An 18,264-nucleotide genomic window follows, 5' to 3' on the forward strand; every position below is an offset into this window, starting at 1 on the left:
TTCCAACTTTCATTTTGATAACCTTGAAAGGTGACAGGAACAGAAATCACCTCATCCGAGGTGGGAAGTCTAACCAGAGATGCTCCTTACGACACAGGTGGAGCCCAGCGACGACAATGAGAATGGACTGGAAATGAACTGTCCCTTATGATGAATTCAAGTCTGGGACTAACCTGGCTAATCCAGAAAACTCTAGCCATGGTCTTCAAGAACCCACACCGCCTGGCACCGCTCCCTGCTCCTTCCTCCGTGGCCTCGAGTCTCCTGCTGTTCTCGCCGTTCCTCACTTCGCACCGGCCACACTGGCCTCCTGGATGTTCCTCAGACACCCAAAGGTCCTCCCGCTTTGGAGTCTTTCCACTAACGATTCTCTACCTATGAACCCCATTTGCACAGTGAGAATCAGCTGCGGTTTGGGAGTGGCATCCAGGGGTGGGAATATTTTTTATATCTCCCATATTCCCTCAGAGTCATCTGAGATCATCTTGGTAGATAATTGTTGGATCTGAGTGATGGGTCCCTGCAGCCCCTCACACTGTGCTCTCAAACGTAATGAAGGCCGAGCCTCTCCAGTGACTGCGATACGCAGCAGGCTCGAGGAGCACCAGTCTATAACCCCCCAGCAGATCCTTCATTTTGCCCATAAACTTACTAATTGAGACATTTCTATTTGAAAGGCTGTCTTAGTAAATTTAAAAGATACATGTAAGCTGAAAAATATCAAATTTATTCTCAAAAATACAAGAAAAAGAGTATGCATTGGAATTCACTTTGCAATGCACATTAACAATAAAAACACCTGTTCCACGTTCTACTTGTCTCAGCTCAACTTCTGACCAACGTGGAGTCCACAGAAGGGAAAGATTCCTGGCCCCCAGTCTGCAGAACCTGGAACTTGGCAAGCGAACATGTGCAATGTGCACCCCAGACTCGATCCTCCTGACTCTAGGCAGAGGCTTGTTAACAAGGGTGCTCCGACCAGACGAAAAATAAAGGGCCTCTTACTGTCTGACGACTTATCCGAAAGCTCTAGATTACTCATTTGCAGTTTGAGCTCTTAGGACTTTCACGAATGGTTAGCATATTTTGAGGTAAAGTACAGAGCATGAAAGAATAAAATTCTCTTCAGTTTCAAATGAACTACTATCTAAATCTGAAAATATTATCAAAGGCGATTACCTTTTCTGTTTGAAAAATAAACTACTCAAATGACTTTACTGGTTCGAAAGAGACTTGTTAATAAACCTGACAAGAAACAAACAAACCCTCACCCTACTTTTGGCCATAGTAACGGGGCTCTGTAAAAGGTCAGCTTCCTCGTCTTCGGGAATGGGGATCATAGGAGCTCTATCGGAAATGTCTGCGGAGATGATTAGATCTGATCGGAGCTCTCCTCGGAAGACTGGGGGAACGGCAAGGACATGCTGATTTGTAGACTGTTCCCGCTCATGTTTACTAGATGGGTGTTGATGACACTAAGTTCTCGTATCACCATACTCAGGTCTTCGTGTAACTTGACGATCGCATTTTTTACTTCCCCTAGGAGAACTGGAATGGAGCTGTTTGCTTCTGTCTCCCTAGGAAGGCCTTCGGTTGTCTGAAAAGTAGAACAGGACATAGAGGTGAAGTGGTCTACATTTTGGGTGGAAAACTCCACCCAGTTATGGCTGGAAAAACGACTTATCTTCTTTTTAGCAGGATCAGAGTTAGCTGGAAGAAGTCCTGGTAGACTGAGGTTGTCACTTTCTTCTTCATCAGAAGATACTGCACCCATAGGACCAAATGGACAGCAAGCACTGGCTGTCTTATCTTTATCTTTAAAGAAGGCAGAAGACTGTGGATGGGACAAAGTCCAGAATGAAGGTCCGGCCAGCGCTGGGGGTAAGACAGGAACAGACTTCTCTGGAGATGCTGAATCAGGAGATGACACAGATAAGGCAGAAAAGGAGGATGTTCCCTCAGAGGTGGTTGACACTAAAATGTAGAAATGAGAAAGATTATGCAAATACAAATGAGAGTACTAGCTAAAATAATTTTACAATGTAAAATCCTATCTGAAAGGTCTCCGCATAAATACACTGCTTAGATTTCATATGCTAAATAATCATAATAGGCCTAGATAAACCCAAAGCAGGACATAAAGAAAATCTAAAGATGTATTATATGTCAATGATACCATGGAAATGAAACTAAAATAGAATTATCAATATTCATCTTGACGTGCAAACCCTGACTAATGCATTTTTACACTTCACTTATCAGAGAGAGCAGAAAAGTGAAGTTTTATACCCTCTTCTACTGGTGGCATTTTAAGTTGACATTTAAAATAGAGTCTGAAAAAACTGCAATTTAGACTTCTTTTTTTTTTTTTTTCTATAGAGAATACTACGGCAAAATGAACAACCAACTACGAGCACCCAAAAGCTGTGAAACTAATCTTTTCTCAATAGTCAAATACAGTCATGAACGAAGTCCAACCCATCCGTGGCCCAGAACGCTTTAGCACACGCATATGATTAATTTTCACCAAGAAACTATGAGTAAAACAAAAAGCATTCTAAGCCTATTTTCCATAAAATTAAAGATTTAGTAACATTTTAACTTCCTTTCAGGCAAAGTCATATTAAATCTCTTCTTTCATACTTCATTCGAAATCGTGATTTCCCAAACTGTGTTCTGAGAAATACTCTGTTCCTTAAGAAATAAAAAGATGTTTTGTGAAAACACAGCTTCAAAGACAAATAAGACAAATAATTTCCCATTAGGAAATTAGCAATGTTCATCAGTACATTTAAAGTTCTGAGAAATCTACAGTAATTTATTCAATTTTTCTAAACTTTCTTGGACACAGAACTTTATCTTGTCTCCTTGGAACATCTGCATACATTCATTTATGCATTAGGTGGTACAAATTGGCAAAATCCAGTCCTAAAGTCTTTGAAACTAACTCTGAACTCGGAAATTAATGGTTACTACTTGGCACACGGGACTTATCTTTCCATATTATTTTATTTCTTTTACATATCCATGTCCCTCTAAACCAAATTGGACCTCCTGAAAAATTATGGCCCGGGTAGGTGGCTGCTATTTTCTGCTTCAAAGCTTTCCAGTATTCTGGAAAAAAATTCCAATCACAAAATTTCGGGGGGATAAAATGGGTATTTTTAGCTGATGCAGCAGCAGGGTATGAAAAAAAAAAGCAGGAACTCCAGCATATGATCAAGACAAGACAAGCACACTTAAGAATCGAGGCCAGGCTTATCCCGCAGTCTTTCCTTGAGTTAAGAAGGGTACGATGATGGCGGGCTTGCTCGGGATGAAAGCCTCCACATATTTGTGTCCTGAGTCACACTGCTACACTCCCAACTGGGCACGCTCCGTCTGCATCGCCGGGACCCATCAGCTGACAGGTCCCTTCGTCATCCTCCTGAGTGGGCTCTCCCATTTTCCATATCCCATGTCTTTCTCTTTCTTGGTTTACCCTCATTTTAGAGTAGCACATTCTCCAGTAATTTGCTGCAAGAGGATGCAGGAGAAGTAAAAGTTTTGAGAATATGCGTGTTTGAAAATGTTTGCATCTTACTTTTTAGGCTTACTGATAGTCTGGTTAGATAAGCATTCTAGGCTGGAAGTCCTTCTTTAAGAATTCTGAAGGCAAAACTCCCGTCTTCTTGATTTCAGTACTGCCGCCAGGAGTCGGCGCCATTCTAAGTGATATTCGTTGCATACAGCGGGTGTCATCTCTGTGCAGAATGAATGGCCTCTGTGACCCCAGCTTCCCAAGCTTCTCCCTATGCCCCGAGGGGTGCTATTTTCACTCACCAAGGTCCATCTGATGGTCAGCTGGCCTAGTCAGGCAACTCGCTTCCTCCAGCTTTAGAAAATTTTCTCGAATGCTTTAATTTTCCCCTCTGTGTTTCTTCTGTTCTTTCTGAATCTCCTCTCGTTCGGCTCTTAGGTCTCCTGGACTCATGCCCTGGGCTTCCTGTTTCCTCTCTCATTTCCCCTACCTTTGTCCTTGTGCTCTACGTCCTTAGAGATTTTATCAACTTTATCTTCCAATCCTACTACTGAGTTGTTCATTTCTGCTATTACATTTTTTTCATTTCCAGATTTTATTTATTTATTTATTTAGTTAGTTAGTTAGTTCTCAGAAATTCTTTCTGGAACTCTTATTTTATGGATGCAACATATCCTCTGACCGCTTGTCTCAATGTTCTACGTTAGAAGTTTTTTTCAGATGTCTGGTATTCCTTGCTGTCTGCTTATAGCTGAGAACGGAGGGTTACAAAGTTGCCTGGAAGCTCTGAGGGTGAGTATGAGACTTGTCGACTTAGAGCTTCAGCGTACAGTCATGTGGGTGGGTCATTTGTTGAGGACCCACTACTGTCAGCATTTTCAGTTCTTTCCTCCGAGGCGGTTAGATTCTTGTGAGAATAGTTCTCCTACCTCCTGCCTAGGGGAGACCTGGCTCCCGGTGTGCCCGCATCTACCAGGGCAGGGGAGCTGGGTTCCCACCGGTCGGCATCCCTTTGCACGCGCTCACCTAATCCTGTGGTGCTGGTTACCGTACCCATGCACTCAACCGCACCTAGTAGTTCTCATTTCAGAGACCTCCCATCTGCCTTCCCCAAACACACATCTCTAGACTTCTGCGGAGGCTGTGGGACCAGGTGGGGGATTCGGCAGCGGTTCTTCTGTTTGCAGGAGGAGTCTAAGGATTTAACTGCATTTCAAAAAGCTGTTTTCTAATTCTCTTTATTTAGCACCACCCTCCAATAGTAACGCGCAGAGTAGGTTTTATAAACTCATTTTAAAACATAAGGCAAAGAAATCTCAGAGGCTAAAAGAGCTTCCCGTGATCGCAAGGGTAAAGGGGGCAGAGATGAGATGCAAATTCACGTCTCTGATGTCAAAGCATATGATCTAAAACCACTATGTTATATGTCCATGTCATTACAGTGTACTAGGGTTAATTTTACTCTATTATAGAATTATGTTAAATTCTGGTATAAAATTTAGAAGGCAGGCAACTAGGAAGGTGAGGAAACTTGACATTTTATCTATAAGGAATGGCTGATAGATATGCAAATCTTTACCCAAAAAGGGATAAGGGGAGAACGGGTGGAGGCTATACTTAACTAATAGAAGACAGTCACAAAGCCTTAGTTAACACTTATCTTCCATTTCTCATATTGTATATGAGTTAGAACCGAGGTTAATAGGTGAAAGTTACAGAAAAAGAGATTTTTAGCCCAATTTAAAAAAGGAAAACTTTCTAACAGTCATGGTCCTCCACGCATGAAATAAGCTGCTTTGAGAAATGGCTATTTCTCTGATGCGCCTGGAGCTTGTGCACGTCCTGAATCCCCATCTGGCAGGGATGTGACAGGCAGGATCCGCGCATCAGGTGACGGACCTACGTGGCTCTGATGAGATTCTGAAGTTCTAGGACCCAAAACGTATCTGGCAGAGTGATAAGAAACTATTCTAGAAACAATTCGCTCTGGTCAGAAGGAATAATTTTAACAAAAAACATTTAAGTAGGCCAGGAGGAAAATAATATGAGTCAAAAATTAATACAGTGTTACCTTATATATTTGAGGATGATACAGTTCTGTTCATCACATATGTGTATGATGTGATGAAAACACCTGGCATTTAACTTTATGCCAGTGGTTCTCCAGCTGCGGTCACTGAACCTGCAGCAACGGCATCACCGAGGAATTGGTTAGAACGAAGTTCTCAGGCCCCGCTGCAGACCAGCTGAATCGGAGACTGGGAGTTGGGCACAGAAGGCCGAGTTTCAACAAGTCTTCAGGCGTTTCTGATGCGCGCTGCGGTGTGAGGAGCCCTGCCTTCTACTGTACGTCCGCCTTCCGTTCGCTTTGTGGCCGCGACTGCTGGCTGAACAGCCTGCCATTGTTTATAGTTCTGCAGCTTTGACTCACAGGCTTCTCCATGCCTTGGCTCAGAAAGACCGCTTCACCTCCCAGCGCTGCACACGCACTGACTTCGGTCTCGAACACTGCACAGCGGTACCGGACACTCCACGTGGCACTCCGGGAGCCTCCCCCGCCCGCCTGGTTACCCTTCTCTGGCTCCTTCTCTGGCTCACTACAGAAGTTATTTGGGCATCTTGTTCACATTCATCATCTTCACACAGTTTATCTACCAGAGCTGAAATGCTGTAATTATTGCAAACAACCTGCAGTCAATGGCAGGATTTTAAAATCTCATCGTGTGGCCTATGCACGCCAATCAATGCCACATTTGCTTGAAGATAGCACCAATAAAACCATCCCAAATGCTGATGTGTTATCTCTAACTTTTTATACTCATGAGTAACAATGGACCAGTGAATTAATAATTACACCTTGAAATTTCAAAAGCATTCAGAACTACTGGGCTGCCAAAATAAAATCACAAATACATTTCCAGAAATATTTTAGAACTCTACTTAGTGTAAATGTAGATTTTTCTGTAAGCAACAGGTCCTTGGTCAACTAAATACTTCAAACAGTTCATTGTAAAACAAGGATTTTTTTTCTGTTTTCCAATTCATGTCTTTCAAACTTCCTAGCTGATATACAATGGCTGTCAAGTTAGGTATACACGTAAATTAAAATATTTTGATTTTGTTCTGTGGTTTAAAAATCTAGTATTTTACACAAATGTTCATATCAGAATTATCCATAATAGGTCAAAGTGGAAACAACTCAAGTGTCTATCAACTGATGAATGGATAAATAAAATGTGTTTATCTGCACAATGGAATACTATTCAGTCATAAAAAGGAACAAAGTACTGACACATGTATGAACCTTGAAAATATCATGCTGAGTGCAAGAAGGCCGACACAGAGGCCACATATTGTATGATTCCATCATCTGAAATGTCCAGAATAGGCAAATCCATTGAGACAGGAAGTAGATTAGTGGCTGTAGGAGCCAGGGGGAGGGAGAAATGTGGAGTGACTGCTAACAGATACAGGACTTTTTGGGGTGATGAAATGTTCTGGAATCAGTGGTGATGGTTGCACAACTCAGAATATACTACAAGCCACTAAAGCGTACACTTTAAAGGGATGCATTTTATGATACGTGAATTAGATCACGATTTTTAAAATGTAACATTTGAAATTTTATTTTTAATGTCATGTCTATAACTAAGTTACATAAAAGAAACAAATTTAAGAACAAGATAGGGTTAGAAAGAAATGCTAATGAGTCTGCCTCTAAAGCATTTATACTAAATTTTTATTGAGAAAATTGGATTATGGGATTAAAGATAAGAGTTCCCACTTACCCACTAAGTGTAAATTTGGTTCACTGAATTTTAAAAACCAGATCAGTCTGCCCTTTTGTCTCCACAGAAGCAGGCGGGAGCTGTACGGCAGAGGAGTGGCCGGGGCTGCGTTTTGGGGGCAGCACCCAGCTGTCACCCCGCTGTGTAGGCTCCCTTCAACAGGTGCTTCTCACCCTGCGGGACCAAGTAGCTCAGGGCTAGCTGGGACGGTGTGCAGAGCTGTGTTCTATCATTTTCGCCATTTCTTTTAGAGAAATCATTAATTGTTCTGGCTCTGAAGCCTTTTATAGACGAAAAGGAAAAGGGCATGGTGAATGAGTCGTGTGTGTGTGTGTGCGCGCACGCGTGCATGTGTGTGAGCGCGTGAGTGCGTGTGTGTGAAGATCGGTTTCTTTTCTTACCAAAGATCAACTGAAAAATCCAGAACAACCGCCGCCGAAAACCAGAGTTTAAAAATATAACTGAGACACAGAAACGAAGGGTGAAGCCAGTGAGAATTCTCACCACTCCCCCAACATGAGGAAGTACAGAGTAGATTTTCTCCCTCCAGAAAAGTTAGAAAGTCAAGTCCAGTGCAGTCTAACACTCCGACTGTGGCTCCTGAGAACACAGAGAGAGTGGCCGGCCACCAGATCTGCCTTCCCGGCGTCTCCGAGCTCTTCTTCCTTCATCAGTGCGCATGGCAAAATATCTAATGACCTAAAAGAATAGTCTGAGCTACAGGTTAATAACTCAAACTTTAAATGGGGGGCAGAGGAATGGGCTAAGCACAGTTATTTAGTCTCAAAAGAGCAAAGGAAGTGGCTGCAGCAAATCGGTCCCTCTCATTCAGTAAAAATCTGAAGGCGTATTAGCTAGTGGCCTTAGCCTCCTTGATGTTTGAGATCTGCTAAAATATGAGTGTGCAAGTAGTTTTTAATTTGCCCAGCTCATTATCTCCAAAGAATTTATAACATCAGACCTGGACCCTTCATATAAATAAGTACTTCTTAAAATCAGAAGACAGATACAGCAGTCTCCCCATTTCCACGGGGGGTATGTCCCAAGACCTATATGGTGGACCCCGGCACAACACAGGCTTGAACTGCGCAGGCCCACTTACATGCACATTTCTTTCAATAAATACGGTAAATGTATTTTCTCTTCTTTTTAATTTTGTTAATAACATTTTCTTTTCTCTAGCTTACTTCGTTGTAAGAATACAATATATAATACATATAACATTTGAAATTCGTATTAATTGACTATTCCTGTTGTTGGTCAGGCTTCATTAATAAAGTTTTGGGGAAGTCAAAGTTATATGGGGACTTTGACTGTTTGGCGGGTGCTGGTGACTCTGACCCCCATGTTGTCCAAGGGTCAGCTATACTGTTTTGTCCTGTACATACGTCCCTACGATACAGTTTAATTTATAAATTAGGCATAGTAAGGGATTAACAATAATAGCCGATAATTAAAGAGGATGATTATAATAAAATAATGAGCACGTGGTCGCTCGCTTCGGGGGGCCCGTGCCGCGTCTCCACGCAGGCTCAGTGCTTTCTGGTGCAACGCGCTGACCTCGGCTGCAACGTTTTCTGTTCACGTCTTCCACCCACGAATGTAGAGCCTTTTTCGTCTTAACTAAGCAGTCATCACGCACTGTGGCTGAAACTCTTGCAGTTTGAGGTGCAACGACAATCACAAATTTGTTCTCCCTTCTTCACAATTTCACAGAGAGAAGCTTTGTTCTCACCACAGACCTTAGCAACCTCAGCACATGATTTTTTTTCTTTCTTTCTTAAGTCGAGAACTTTTATGTTTTTATTTAAAGGAAGCACTTTACAGCTTCTCTTGGGCGTGATCGAATCGCCAGCATCATCACTCTTGCACTTTGGGGCCATTATTAAAATAAAGGTGACTTGAACACAAACACTGCGATACCATGACGGTCGAGCTAGTCACCTCGCAGTGACCGAAGGGCAGGCGGCGTGTACATCATGGACAAGCTGGACACAGGGCTGATTCAGGTCCTGGACAGGACAGAGGTGGATGGCGTGCGATTTCACCATGCTACTCAGACAAGCTTATGAATTGTTTATTTCTGGAATTTTCCATTGAATATTTTCAGACCACAGTTGACCAGTGGTAAGTGAAACTTTGGAATGCAGAACCACGGAAAAGGGGAGACCACTGTACCACCTTCTCCATCCCCCGTCACCTCCCGCGATGCCAGCGTCTGTGGGGATCAGCTGTCCATCCTTGCCTCGCTGCTGGAATTCCTCGACCACAGTGACCTTCAGCCACTCCTCTGAGTGCGCCTGGGACGTGCCATCGCTCGGAACTGCCTCACTCTGGAATCCCGTGTTCTGAGGCTACCCTCCTTCTGGATTACTTCCAGCCCCTGCATTCCTTTTAATGCATCTCCACCGGGGCCTCACCGAGACAGCAGAGCCAATGATCCTCTCCTCTCCTCTCACCCGTCAGTGCCCGCCTGGCCCTGTCTCCTTTCTTGTCCAGGCTAGACTCCCACTATCCATCACTTTGACTACTTAATTGCTATCCCCTTGCTACCGTTTCTTCTGATTTATCTGCTGCTAGTTCCTAATCCAGGAGTTAGCCAACCTCTCTGTAGAAGACCAGAATATAAATATTTAGGCTTTGTGGGACATACAGTCTCTGTTGCAACTATTTAGCTATGCTATGGTAGCACAAAAGTAGTCAAAGACAATACATAAACCAATTAGCATGGTCGTATTCCAATAAAACTTTATTTATAAAAACAGGCCGTGGGCCAGGTTTGGCCCAGAGGCCATTGTTTACCAATCACTGTCCTAATCTTTTGAATTTAAATATCTCCCTTTTCCCTTCCTATCCAGGCTGCTAAACACTATTGGAGAAAAGCACAGGACCCCATAAATGAGGGCCTCTACAAATGACTGGCCATTCCTTCATCTTATCAGTGACTCATCAGCTCCATCTTCCAGTCTCTAGAGTGGCAATTCTAAATCTCCACCCTTTCTCCGGAGCTGTTACACCAACCACTCCAAACTCCTCAGTCTTGGCAGGCGACGTCAGACCAGAAGATATTGCGGCCATGACACACCCTGTGTACTGCATGAAGGCTCAATACACGTTAATTATCAAAATCAACAAAACCCTTCCTCAGACCCGATACATCCTTTCTCCGCCTTCCCTACAGGCCTCGGGACGAGGTGACTCTCTCTCCGTTCTGGGTTCCAGCCCACCTCCCCACCCCCTCATGCCTCCCTCTACCCCGCCCTCTCTCATCTCTCACTTCTCACCCAGTTTCTTCTCCTACCACAGCCTCCCAAGTGCTGCCCTCCCCCCGTTCCACCCCTCTTAAGTGATCTCTCACATTCCCTGACCAAGTAATTTTTCTAAAACACATGTGTAAAGCAACTCATCTGACTTAAAACCTTTTAGTGACTCACACTGTCTTCAGAATAAAGGCCAAACTTAACCGGGCACAGACTGCTTTTCATCGTCTCTCCTGGCTTCATCGTCCGATGTTTTTTTCTATTACTTCTTCATGCACATTTTCCATTCCTGCTCTACGTTTAAAGGCTGCGTTTAGGTTGCTTATTAAATACTGAGAGCCTGCTATGCGCAAGGCACTGTGGTTGGTACTGGGGATATAATAATAAACGGGGCGACACGGACTCTTCCCTCGATAAGCTGATACTGGGGTGAAAGGGAGATATTAAACGACTTAATGCATATTTACTTAGGATGACAGTAACTGCCAGGAAGGAGAATTCTAGGGTACTAAGACAGCATACAGTCGTGGGGATCTGACCTTACTACCTGCAAGGTAAATTTCTTTAACTTCAACATATAGGCTTCTACTATTAGCATTATTTTTCATTGCTGTCTATCTGTCCATTTAGGTCTGTAAATACTTGCTTTACACACCTCGTTGCTCCTCTGCTGGGTGCATAAATAATAATAAACACTATATCCTATCTGGGATTGAACACTTTTATATGGCATTTTTGGCCATATAAGTTTGAGGTTGTTTAAAAGATTTATATTAAAAACTTTATATTTATAAGAGTTAGTAAGCATTATTATAATAAGAACCAATAAAACTACTTAGTCTTTGAAAAATGAGCAAACAAATTATTCTTTTACTAATTACCTTTACAGAGGAAAGTATAATTGTAAAATGTAGGATTTAATAAATGACAGCCAACAACCTGCAATCTCGACTTGCTTTATCCCTTACCATTCAGTCTAAACAACACTGCATCTTTCTCAATGTTTTGTAAGACAGAAAAAGGAAGAGATTCTCCACCCCTTTTTTGCAGAGTATACAGCCCTTTTAAAAAGGGGCACACGCACATATGTTTTGTTTCTATATATGTACCAGTGCACACAATAACCAATTCTTTTTCATATAGTCTCTTAACAAGTAAAGGTCTAACAGGAAGCTCTTACTCAATACTAGTTTTTTTCTAATTTGTTCTCTATCAAAATTTCTCAGAACTTGTGCTTTAATCAAGAGCTCGTAACCCATAATGACATACTACCTATTGGCCTTTCTAATTGAAGGGTCACTGACCCAGCCGAGAAGGACCTCGGCAGCATGTACATCTTAATACCACTGGATAAAGAGTGAAAGGAGGGAACGGAAAAAGGGAACAGAAAGCAGAGAAAAGTAAAAGAGGAATGCTTCGAAAGGGTGTGTGTTTGTTTGTTTGTCTGTTTGTTTGTGGTGGTGTGGGGTTTTTTAGACTCACCCAGTGTTGTTAAGGTTTTGAGGTTTTCATCGTCCGTCTGAACAGTGCTGGGTTGTGTTGGTTCCTGAAGGTTCTTATTGATTACAATCTTCTCCACGGAGTCGAATGTTTTGAATGAGGGAGAGACATAGAGCGTCTCTACGGAGGCTTGGTTATGGAAAGTAGAATCTGACTTTGACACCCTTAAATTAGGACTGATATGCTCCTTTCTACTCGAGGACCAAAATGCTGGTAAAGTCGTCAGTGTTTCAAAACTTTTTGCAGTGGACTGCTTTTCTAGAGGCATTTGCAAAGGGCCTGCTGTTACAGTATTTGTACTGGTACTGTATGATTTCTTGTCTAAATCCACATTTGCCTGCAGAGATGGGTTTTTTTCTGAGGGAGTAGGCATAGCATCTGTAAAATAAGAAATACGAACTATATTTATAAAAATGGAACCGAAAATACTCCATTTCAAATCTGTTGCAACTTTAATCAATCATATTTTTTTATGCCATAACAAGATTCTTTCCTATTTAATCGTTTCTTACTATGTTTCCATTCTGCCTATTTGAAGTATTCCCACACTATAATTGATGTATTAGTCACCGGTGGCTGCCTTCTCTCTCTCTCTCTCTCTCCTCACTGAAGCACAAGGCAAGGAAAGCTTCAAATAACTTTTCTTTAAATATTATTTCCTTCATACATTTATCTGTCTTTGAAACCACTATATTTTTAGTACCTTTAAACTTTCAACTTTTACAAGATAAACTAGAGAAAATATGCCACATCATACTGGCTCTATCTTTACAGGAACCCCACCTACAAAAATGTCTTTTTCTCATGAAATAAATGTCTTCTTGCACCAATGTCTCTACCAAGCATATGAAAAAAAAAAATCACTACTTTAGGTAGCAGACTAATTTTTAAAAATCCTTTGTCTACATGGAAGAAAAGAAGCAATCTTTCAAAGCCACTGTGATGATTACTAAAATGTAAGTTCCATCAGGTTGGGGATCTTTGTCCATTTTATTCATTAATATCACCAAAATATCTAGAATAGAACAAAGTACCTGGAATATAATAGACAGATAGTAATTATTGCAAATAGAAGGAATTGGAGGAGTTTTAAGGAATTGCAATTTAAGGTGGGTCTGATATCGGAATATCTCTTGCATTGCTGAATTATGAGCCTGGTCCAAATTTCTAGATGCAAATTGTTATCAACACTCTCAGTGCTAGGGCTTGCTCTTTAGTTTCATCTGAAGTTAGAGACGGAAAGAAAGAATATATTTCTAAGAGGGACAGTTCGTGAAATTAGAAGCATAACTAGGTGAGAGAGACAAAGGGAAGATTCTACTGCTTGAAGCACTGAAAAGACAAGAGACTACAGGAATTGTGTGATTTGTCATCAAACGTTTATGGGTCACAATGTACAACATAACATACCTCATAATGCACATTTATTTTTATTTTTTAAGCCCTTAGTTTTTTAAATTTATTTTTAATTATAGTCGACATGCAATATTCTATTAGCTCCAGGTGCATGACATAAGTGAGTCAACATTTATATGCCTATAATGCACATTTTCATGCTATCATCATCGCTTTCAGCCTTTGAGTTATTACAGAAAAGCGAATTTTCTTTGAGACAAAAACCTTGCTTTCCACTTCCTTTCAGAGCTGAAGGCCTGCCCAGGCGAAAAGCAGTGTTTGTGTCTCACACTTAGTTCAAGGAGCCTACATCGCCGCCTCTACCAGGATTCCATTTTCCCCCAACCCTTTCAGCTCCAGACTTTCTCATCTTTTAAAACTCAACTCAAGTATCACTTTCTCTATAGACCCTTCTCTGATTCTTTCCTTTCCTTGCCCTGTCCTATTATTGTCTGTCTTACCATATCCTCTTTTGGGCCCTGTGAGTGATTATAACACTTCATCTAGTTTATTACAAGTCTTGCCCCCAACCTGACACAGGCTCCTTGAGGAGACGTTATTAGGAGCCGTTTAGTGTCCGAGCACCTAACAGTGCCATTCACACTGGAAATGCTCGATAAACGTTTGTTCAGTGAAAAGGCGGACTGAAGCATGAGGATAAAGAAAAAGCAGTGCCTTTGTTTTTCTAAGTTGGACATAGTTTACTTAATAATGATAAAAGGAAACCGAAAATTGGTAGATGAAAATAACTTCTACAATCCTCCTAGTCTATATATGATTAAGTTATATCTAGTTGGTAAAAGGTTCTGTTAAAAATACTAATGTATTACTAATGGAATACTAGATTTACAGTGTTGCAAAATACATGTGTGCATCATCATTTTTACATAAAAGCATTCCTTAAAAGTAAATTTAGTCAAATATTTTTTTCATTGGTTTTCATTTCACATGTAAAAAAAAATGGTGGCGGGGAGTCTTTTTCCACAGTATTAAAATCATCTTAAAATTTAACAATGTGTAAACCAAGATAATTCAGAATGACAATGATTTTATGATGAAATAGTCACAATAATACTCAATCTAAATCTCAAAATTGGGATGTATAAAGTCATCTATATATCCATTACTTTAATGTTTAGAACAAAAAAGTATAATATCTTAAAATTCGGTGAAATGAACCTGATTGAAGTCAATCTGTTTCTATCAACCCTCTTCCCTAATAGTCCAGGAGGAACAAAATGCAATCTTCTTGTTGCTTAGACTTTTAAAACCTGTAACCTTTGCAATCAATATAATACTATGATCTAAAAGTAAAAAAGCAGGAAGACAAATAAAAAAAAATAATGATTTTAAATGAATAGTAGACTATCTAAAAGAGAAAATGTCTACTTAAACAGAATGCTAACAAGGTCTGAAGATTCTGGGAAGCAAGTTATCCCGGTCTTCCGTGCCATCGGCCCCGCTCCATCCCTGCCCTTCCTGGGCAATGGGTCAAACTGATCCGCTTCAATTTAATCCCTACTGTAGTTATTTATAGTTCATATTCAAAAATCCTTCAAAATCTCCCTCTTGTTTCAGGGACAAAGTTTAAATTCCTTGAGTTTTAAAGGTCCTCCATTGCTTATTTTTGATGACTACTCAACAGGAAACTAAGCCTCAGTCAGGCCATTCTCTTCATCACACACATACCCCATGTTCATCCGGGTCCCTTTCTCTTCATTCTCCACGTTAATTCTTGCTTATCTTTATGACCACTGGTTTCTCACCCTGCACTCTAACGCTGGAAAACCCTCTCCTCCTTCTCTATTTAAATCCTATCAATTCCTCAAGGTCTACCTCAAATAATTATTACTTCCAGAAGCCATTTTCAACCATGTTTATTGCTCTATCCTAATCCTTCCCTTCTCTAAAATATTTATTTCTATAAATTCATTTTTCTACCTAATCATATGTGGTATAGAGCTTATCACACATCATGAAGTCCCTGAATCCTGACCATGCTTTTGCATATTGAAGGTATGCAAATAATGGTTGAATTTAATAATTCCTTAATTTACAAATATCTAATATCAATTTTCACATGTTTATTTTCTATATAATGATATATATGATATGTGAAGCCTAAAAATAAGAATGATCAAGCAAGAAGCACGTATTAAGCACCTACTGTTTGCATTGGACTGCATTAGACTCTGGAGACATACATAAGTGGCAATCATAGTTTTAGTGAACTTAGGATCAAGTGTGGATTTTATATAGACAGGTAGAAAGAAAGATTATAGATGATAGATAGATAACTGCATTTTTATACACACACAGAAAAGTATGTGTATGAAAAACACATAATAAAAATAACCAATAATACAAATTACCAGTTCAATTTCAATATGTCTAGGGGACTATAGTTTCTCAGTATGAGAGAAAATAATGAATGTATTTGTATAAGACAGCAAATTGAACCTGTTTTGGTCTGAATTCTCCCAAAAACAGACTTTAAGAAAAAGATTTGGATCACCAACTTTGGTGATCCCAGGAATACAAGCGAGGGTGTGGGAAAGGTAAAGTAAACGAGGGACAAAAGCCAATAGACTGCATGAATGACCAGGTCACCAATGTGAGCAAATGAGGTTCAGTCTTGCCGGGTGCCTCAGAACTGTCCTTTCAGGGCTGGGAAGGCGGAATATTTATACAATGGCTCTTGCCTTCACTGGTGGAGGGTTGCCCCTGTGAGTGCTAAATCTTTGGCTTTTGTAGGCTGCTCTGCACTTAGGCGAGCAAGTGTTGGGGCTCCAGAGAACACTTACAGTTGGAGAAGCAGAGAGACACAGGTGCTCTCAGTGTGTATGAGAACTGGTCACTGGAACTGTAGTCGTACTCAGAGGTAGGCCAAGAGACTATGGGATGGGCATTAACAGTATTTGTTATCAGATATATTCATTTACATCCTCTCCTTCTCCAAAACCCACTAAAATGACAAAGTGGAAGAAAAAGGTAAAACCTAGACGGGCAAATAGAAAAGAGGAGAGAACAAAAAGTGAGGGATGTCAACAAATTGTTAGAAAAGGACAAGTTAATGGAATAAAGAAGCAAAGCCCCAAAGGCCCGTAGAAGGGAAAGCCAATGTAAAAAAAAAAAAAAAAAACCAGTTCTCACCACGGAACTTTAAAAAGTTTCAGGAACTGGAGGACAGGTTACCTCGGAATTCTGGGGACTTTAAGGTTCGTTGTTTTGGGGAGAGGATCTTCATTGGTAGGTAAGATAGAGAAGATTTTCTGCTTGGACATTCAAATGTATGTAGAAGAATATGGACGGATGCTGAGTAGCAGGTAGATGGATGACATCAGTTCTTAAGCTATTGTCTCGTCACTTGGCGATACTGGGGCTGGGACACCACGAACCACATCTCTGTTTCTCCAGCTACGTTTTCCTTAGGTTCTGCAAACAGGAAGCGCTAGCGGGAGATTGGAGGGCTGGCGCAGGAAGAAACAACTCGCTCCTTCCCGTCTCCTTCCTGCTCCTGACAGCACCACGCTAACGCTCCTTCACTCACAGCAGCATCGCAGCGGCCTTTTGTCCCAGCACTGGTAGAAGCAGCCTCTCATGCCCCCTAAACAACATTAACACCTGCCGGCTAGAACCTGCCTTCGGAGAGGCCCGGGTCACAGTTTTGGGTCACCACCCCACGAAGCCCTTCCTCTAAGCTGCTGAATTTTAATAGTTCCAACCTCTGCCCTTTGCTCCCCTACCCCTAGGACTGGTAGTTTATCCCTGCAATTGCTACCTCTGTGATATCTTAGTATTCTTTTTTTAACTTTTTAAACTCGAATCAACGTCCTTGATATTAAATTCTCTCTAATGTATTATATATATTTTTGTGTGTGGTAATGGCAGAGTAGTTTCTGTTAGACATATCTTCCTGTAAATAACAGCTAGCAACTCTAGACAACACATAAAATGCCAACTACCTGCCGGTATAGGAGAGTGACAAAAAGCAGGCAGAAACTGGAGGGAGTCAGCATTTGGGAGAAAGGAAGAGCTCCGGGTGAGTTTCAGGTTTTTCCAGTTCATCATTCAAGTTCTAGCCAGCTCTATACTGGGCACTAAAATTTGGTGAAACTATAGTTTCACTGGCTTGAAGTACCAGAGGATGGGGTTTGGAACTACCACAGCACTGGAGAGTAAGGGAGTAAAACCCAGTAAAGAGAGAGCCACAGAGGAGACCACACTTACTAACATCATCATTGATCTGCTAATAAACAAACATAAAAAAGAAAATCTTGAAAGTATTCAGGGGAAGACGACGCGTTAAAATACAAGGAAAGAATGATACAAATGACAGTTATTTTCATCAGAAACAACAGAGACCAGAAGACAGCGTAATGACATTTTTTACAAATGATGAAAACTGTCAATGCAGAATTCTATATCCAGCACAATATCCTTCAAAATTGAAGACAAAATAAAAACATTTTAATATAAACAAAAACTAAGAGAATTAATGGCTAGGAGACCTTTATAAACAGGAACGCTAAAGAAGTACTTCGGGCAGAGGGAATTACACTGGGTGAAAGCTGGATCTTTGGGAAGGAATAAAGAGTGCTAGAAATGGAAATACGAAGGTAAATATAAAAGATTATTTTCCCTCTTAATTTCTTAAGATAGATGAGACTGCTTAGAAACTTAAAACACTGTGTGTGACGTATAACAATAAATATAATTTATATGACAACTATAGCACAGACGAAGCGTGGCACGTTGGACCTACATGGTCATGAGATTCTTACATTTTATGTGAGATGGT

At 41.0% G+C, this 18,264-nt stretch overlaps 1 protein-coding gene across 1 annotated transcript in view; it reads right to left on the reverse strand.

Moving 5' to 3' along the window:
- Positions 1 to 720: 720 nt before the first annotated feature.
- The window catches only part of ENTHD1 (ENTH domain containing 1), an 85,863-nt gene continuing 68,319 nt past the window's right edge, over positions 721 to 18,264 (reverse strand). Inside the window, exons 5-6 of the mRNA XM_016126474.2 lie at positions 12,051 to 12,446; positions 721 to 1,974 (exon numbers count right to left, since the gene is read on the reverse strand). Coding sequence (XP_015981960.2) covers positions 1,373 to 1,974; positions 12,051 to 12,446 — 998 coding nt within the window. The 3' untranslated portion in view covers positions 721 to 1,372. The remainder of the gene's footprint in view (positions 1,975 to 12,050; positions 12,447 to 18,264) is intronic.

Source organism: Rousettus aegyptiacus, unplaced genomic scaffold (genome assembly GCF_014176215.1).
Source record: "Rousettus aegyptiacus isolate mRouAeg1 unplaced genomic scaffold, mRouAeg1.p scaffold_m13_p_2, whole genome shotgun sequence".
Lineage (NCBI taxonomy): Eukaryota > Metazoa > Chordata > Mammalia > Chiroptera > Pteropodidae > Rousettus > Rousettus aegyptiacus.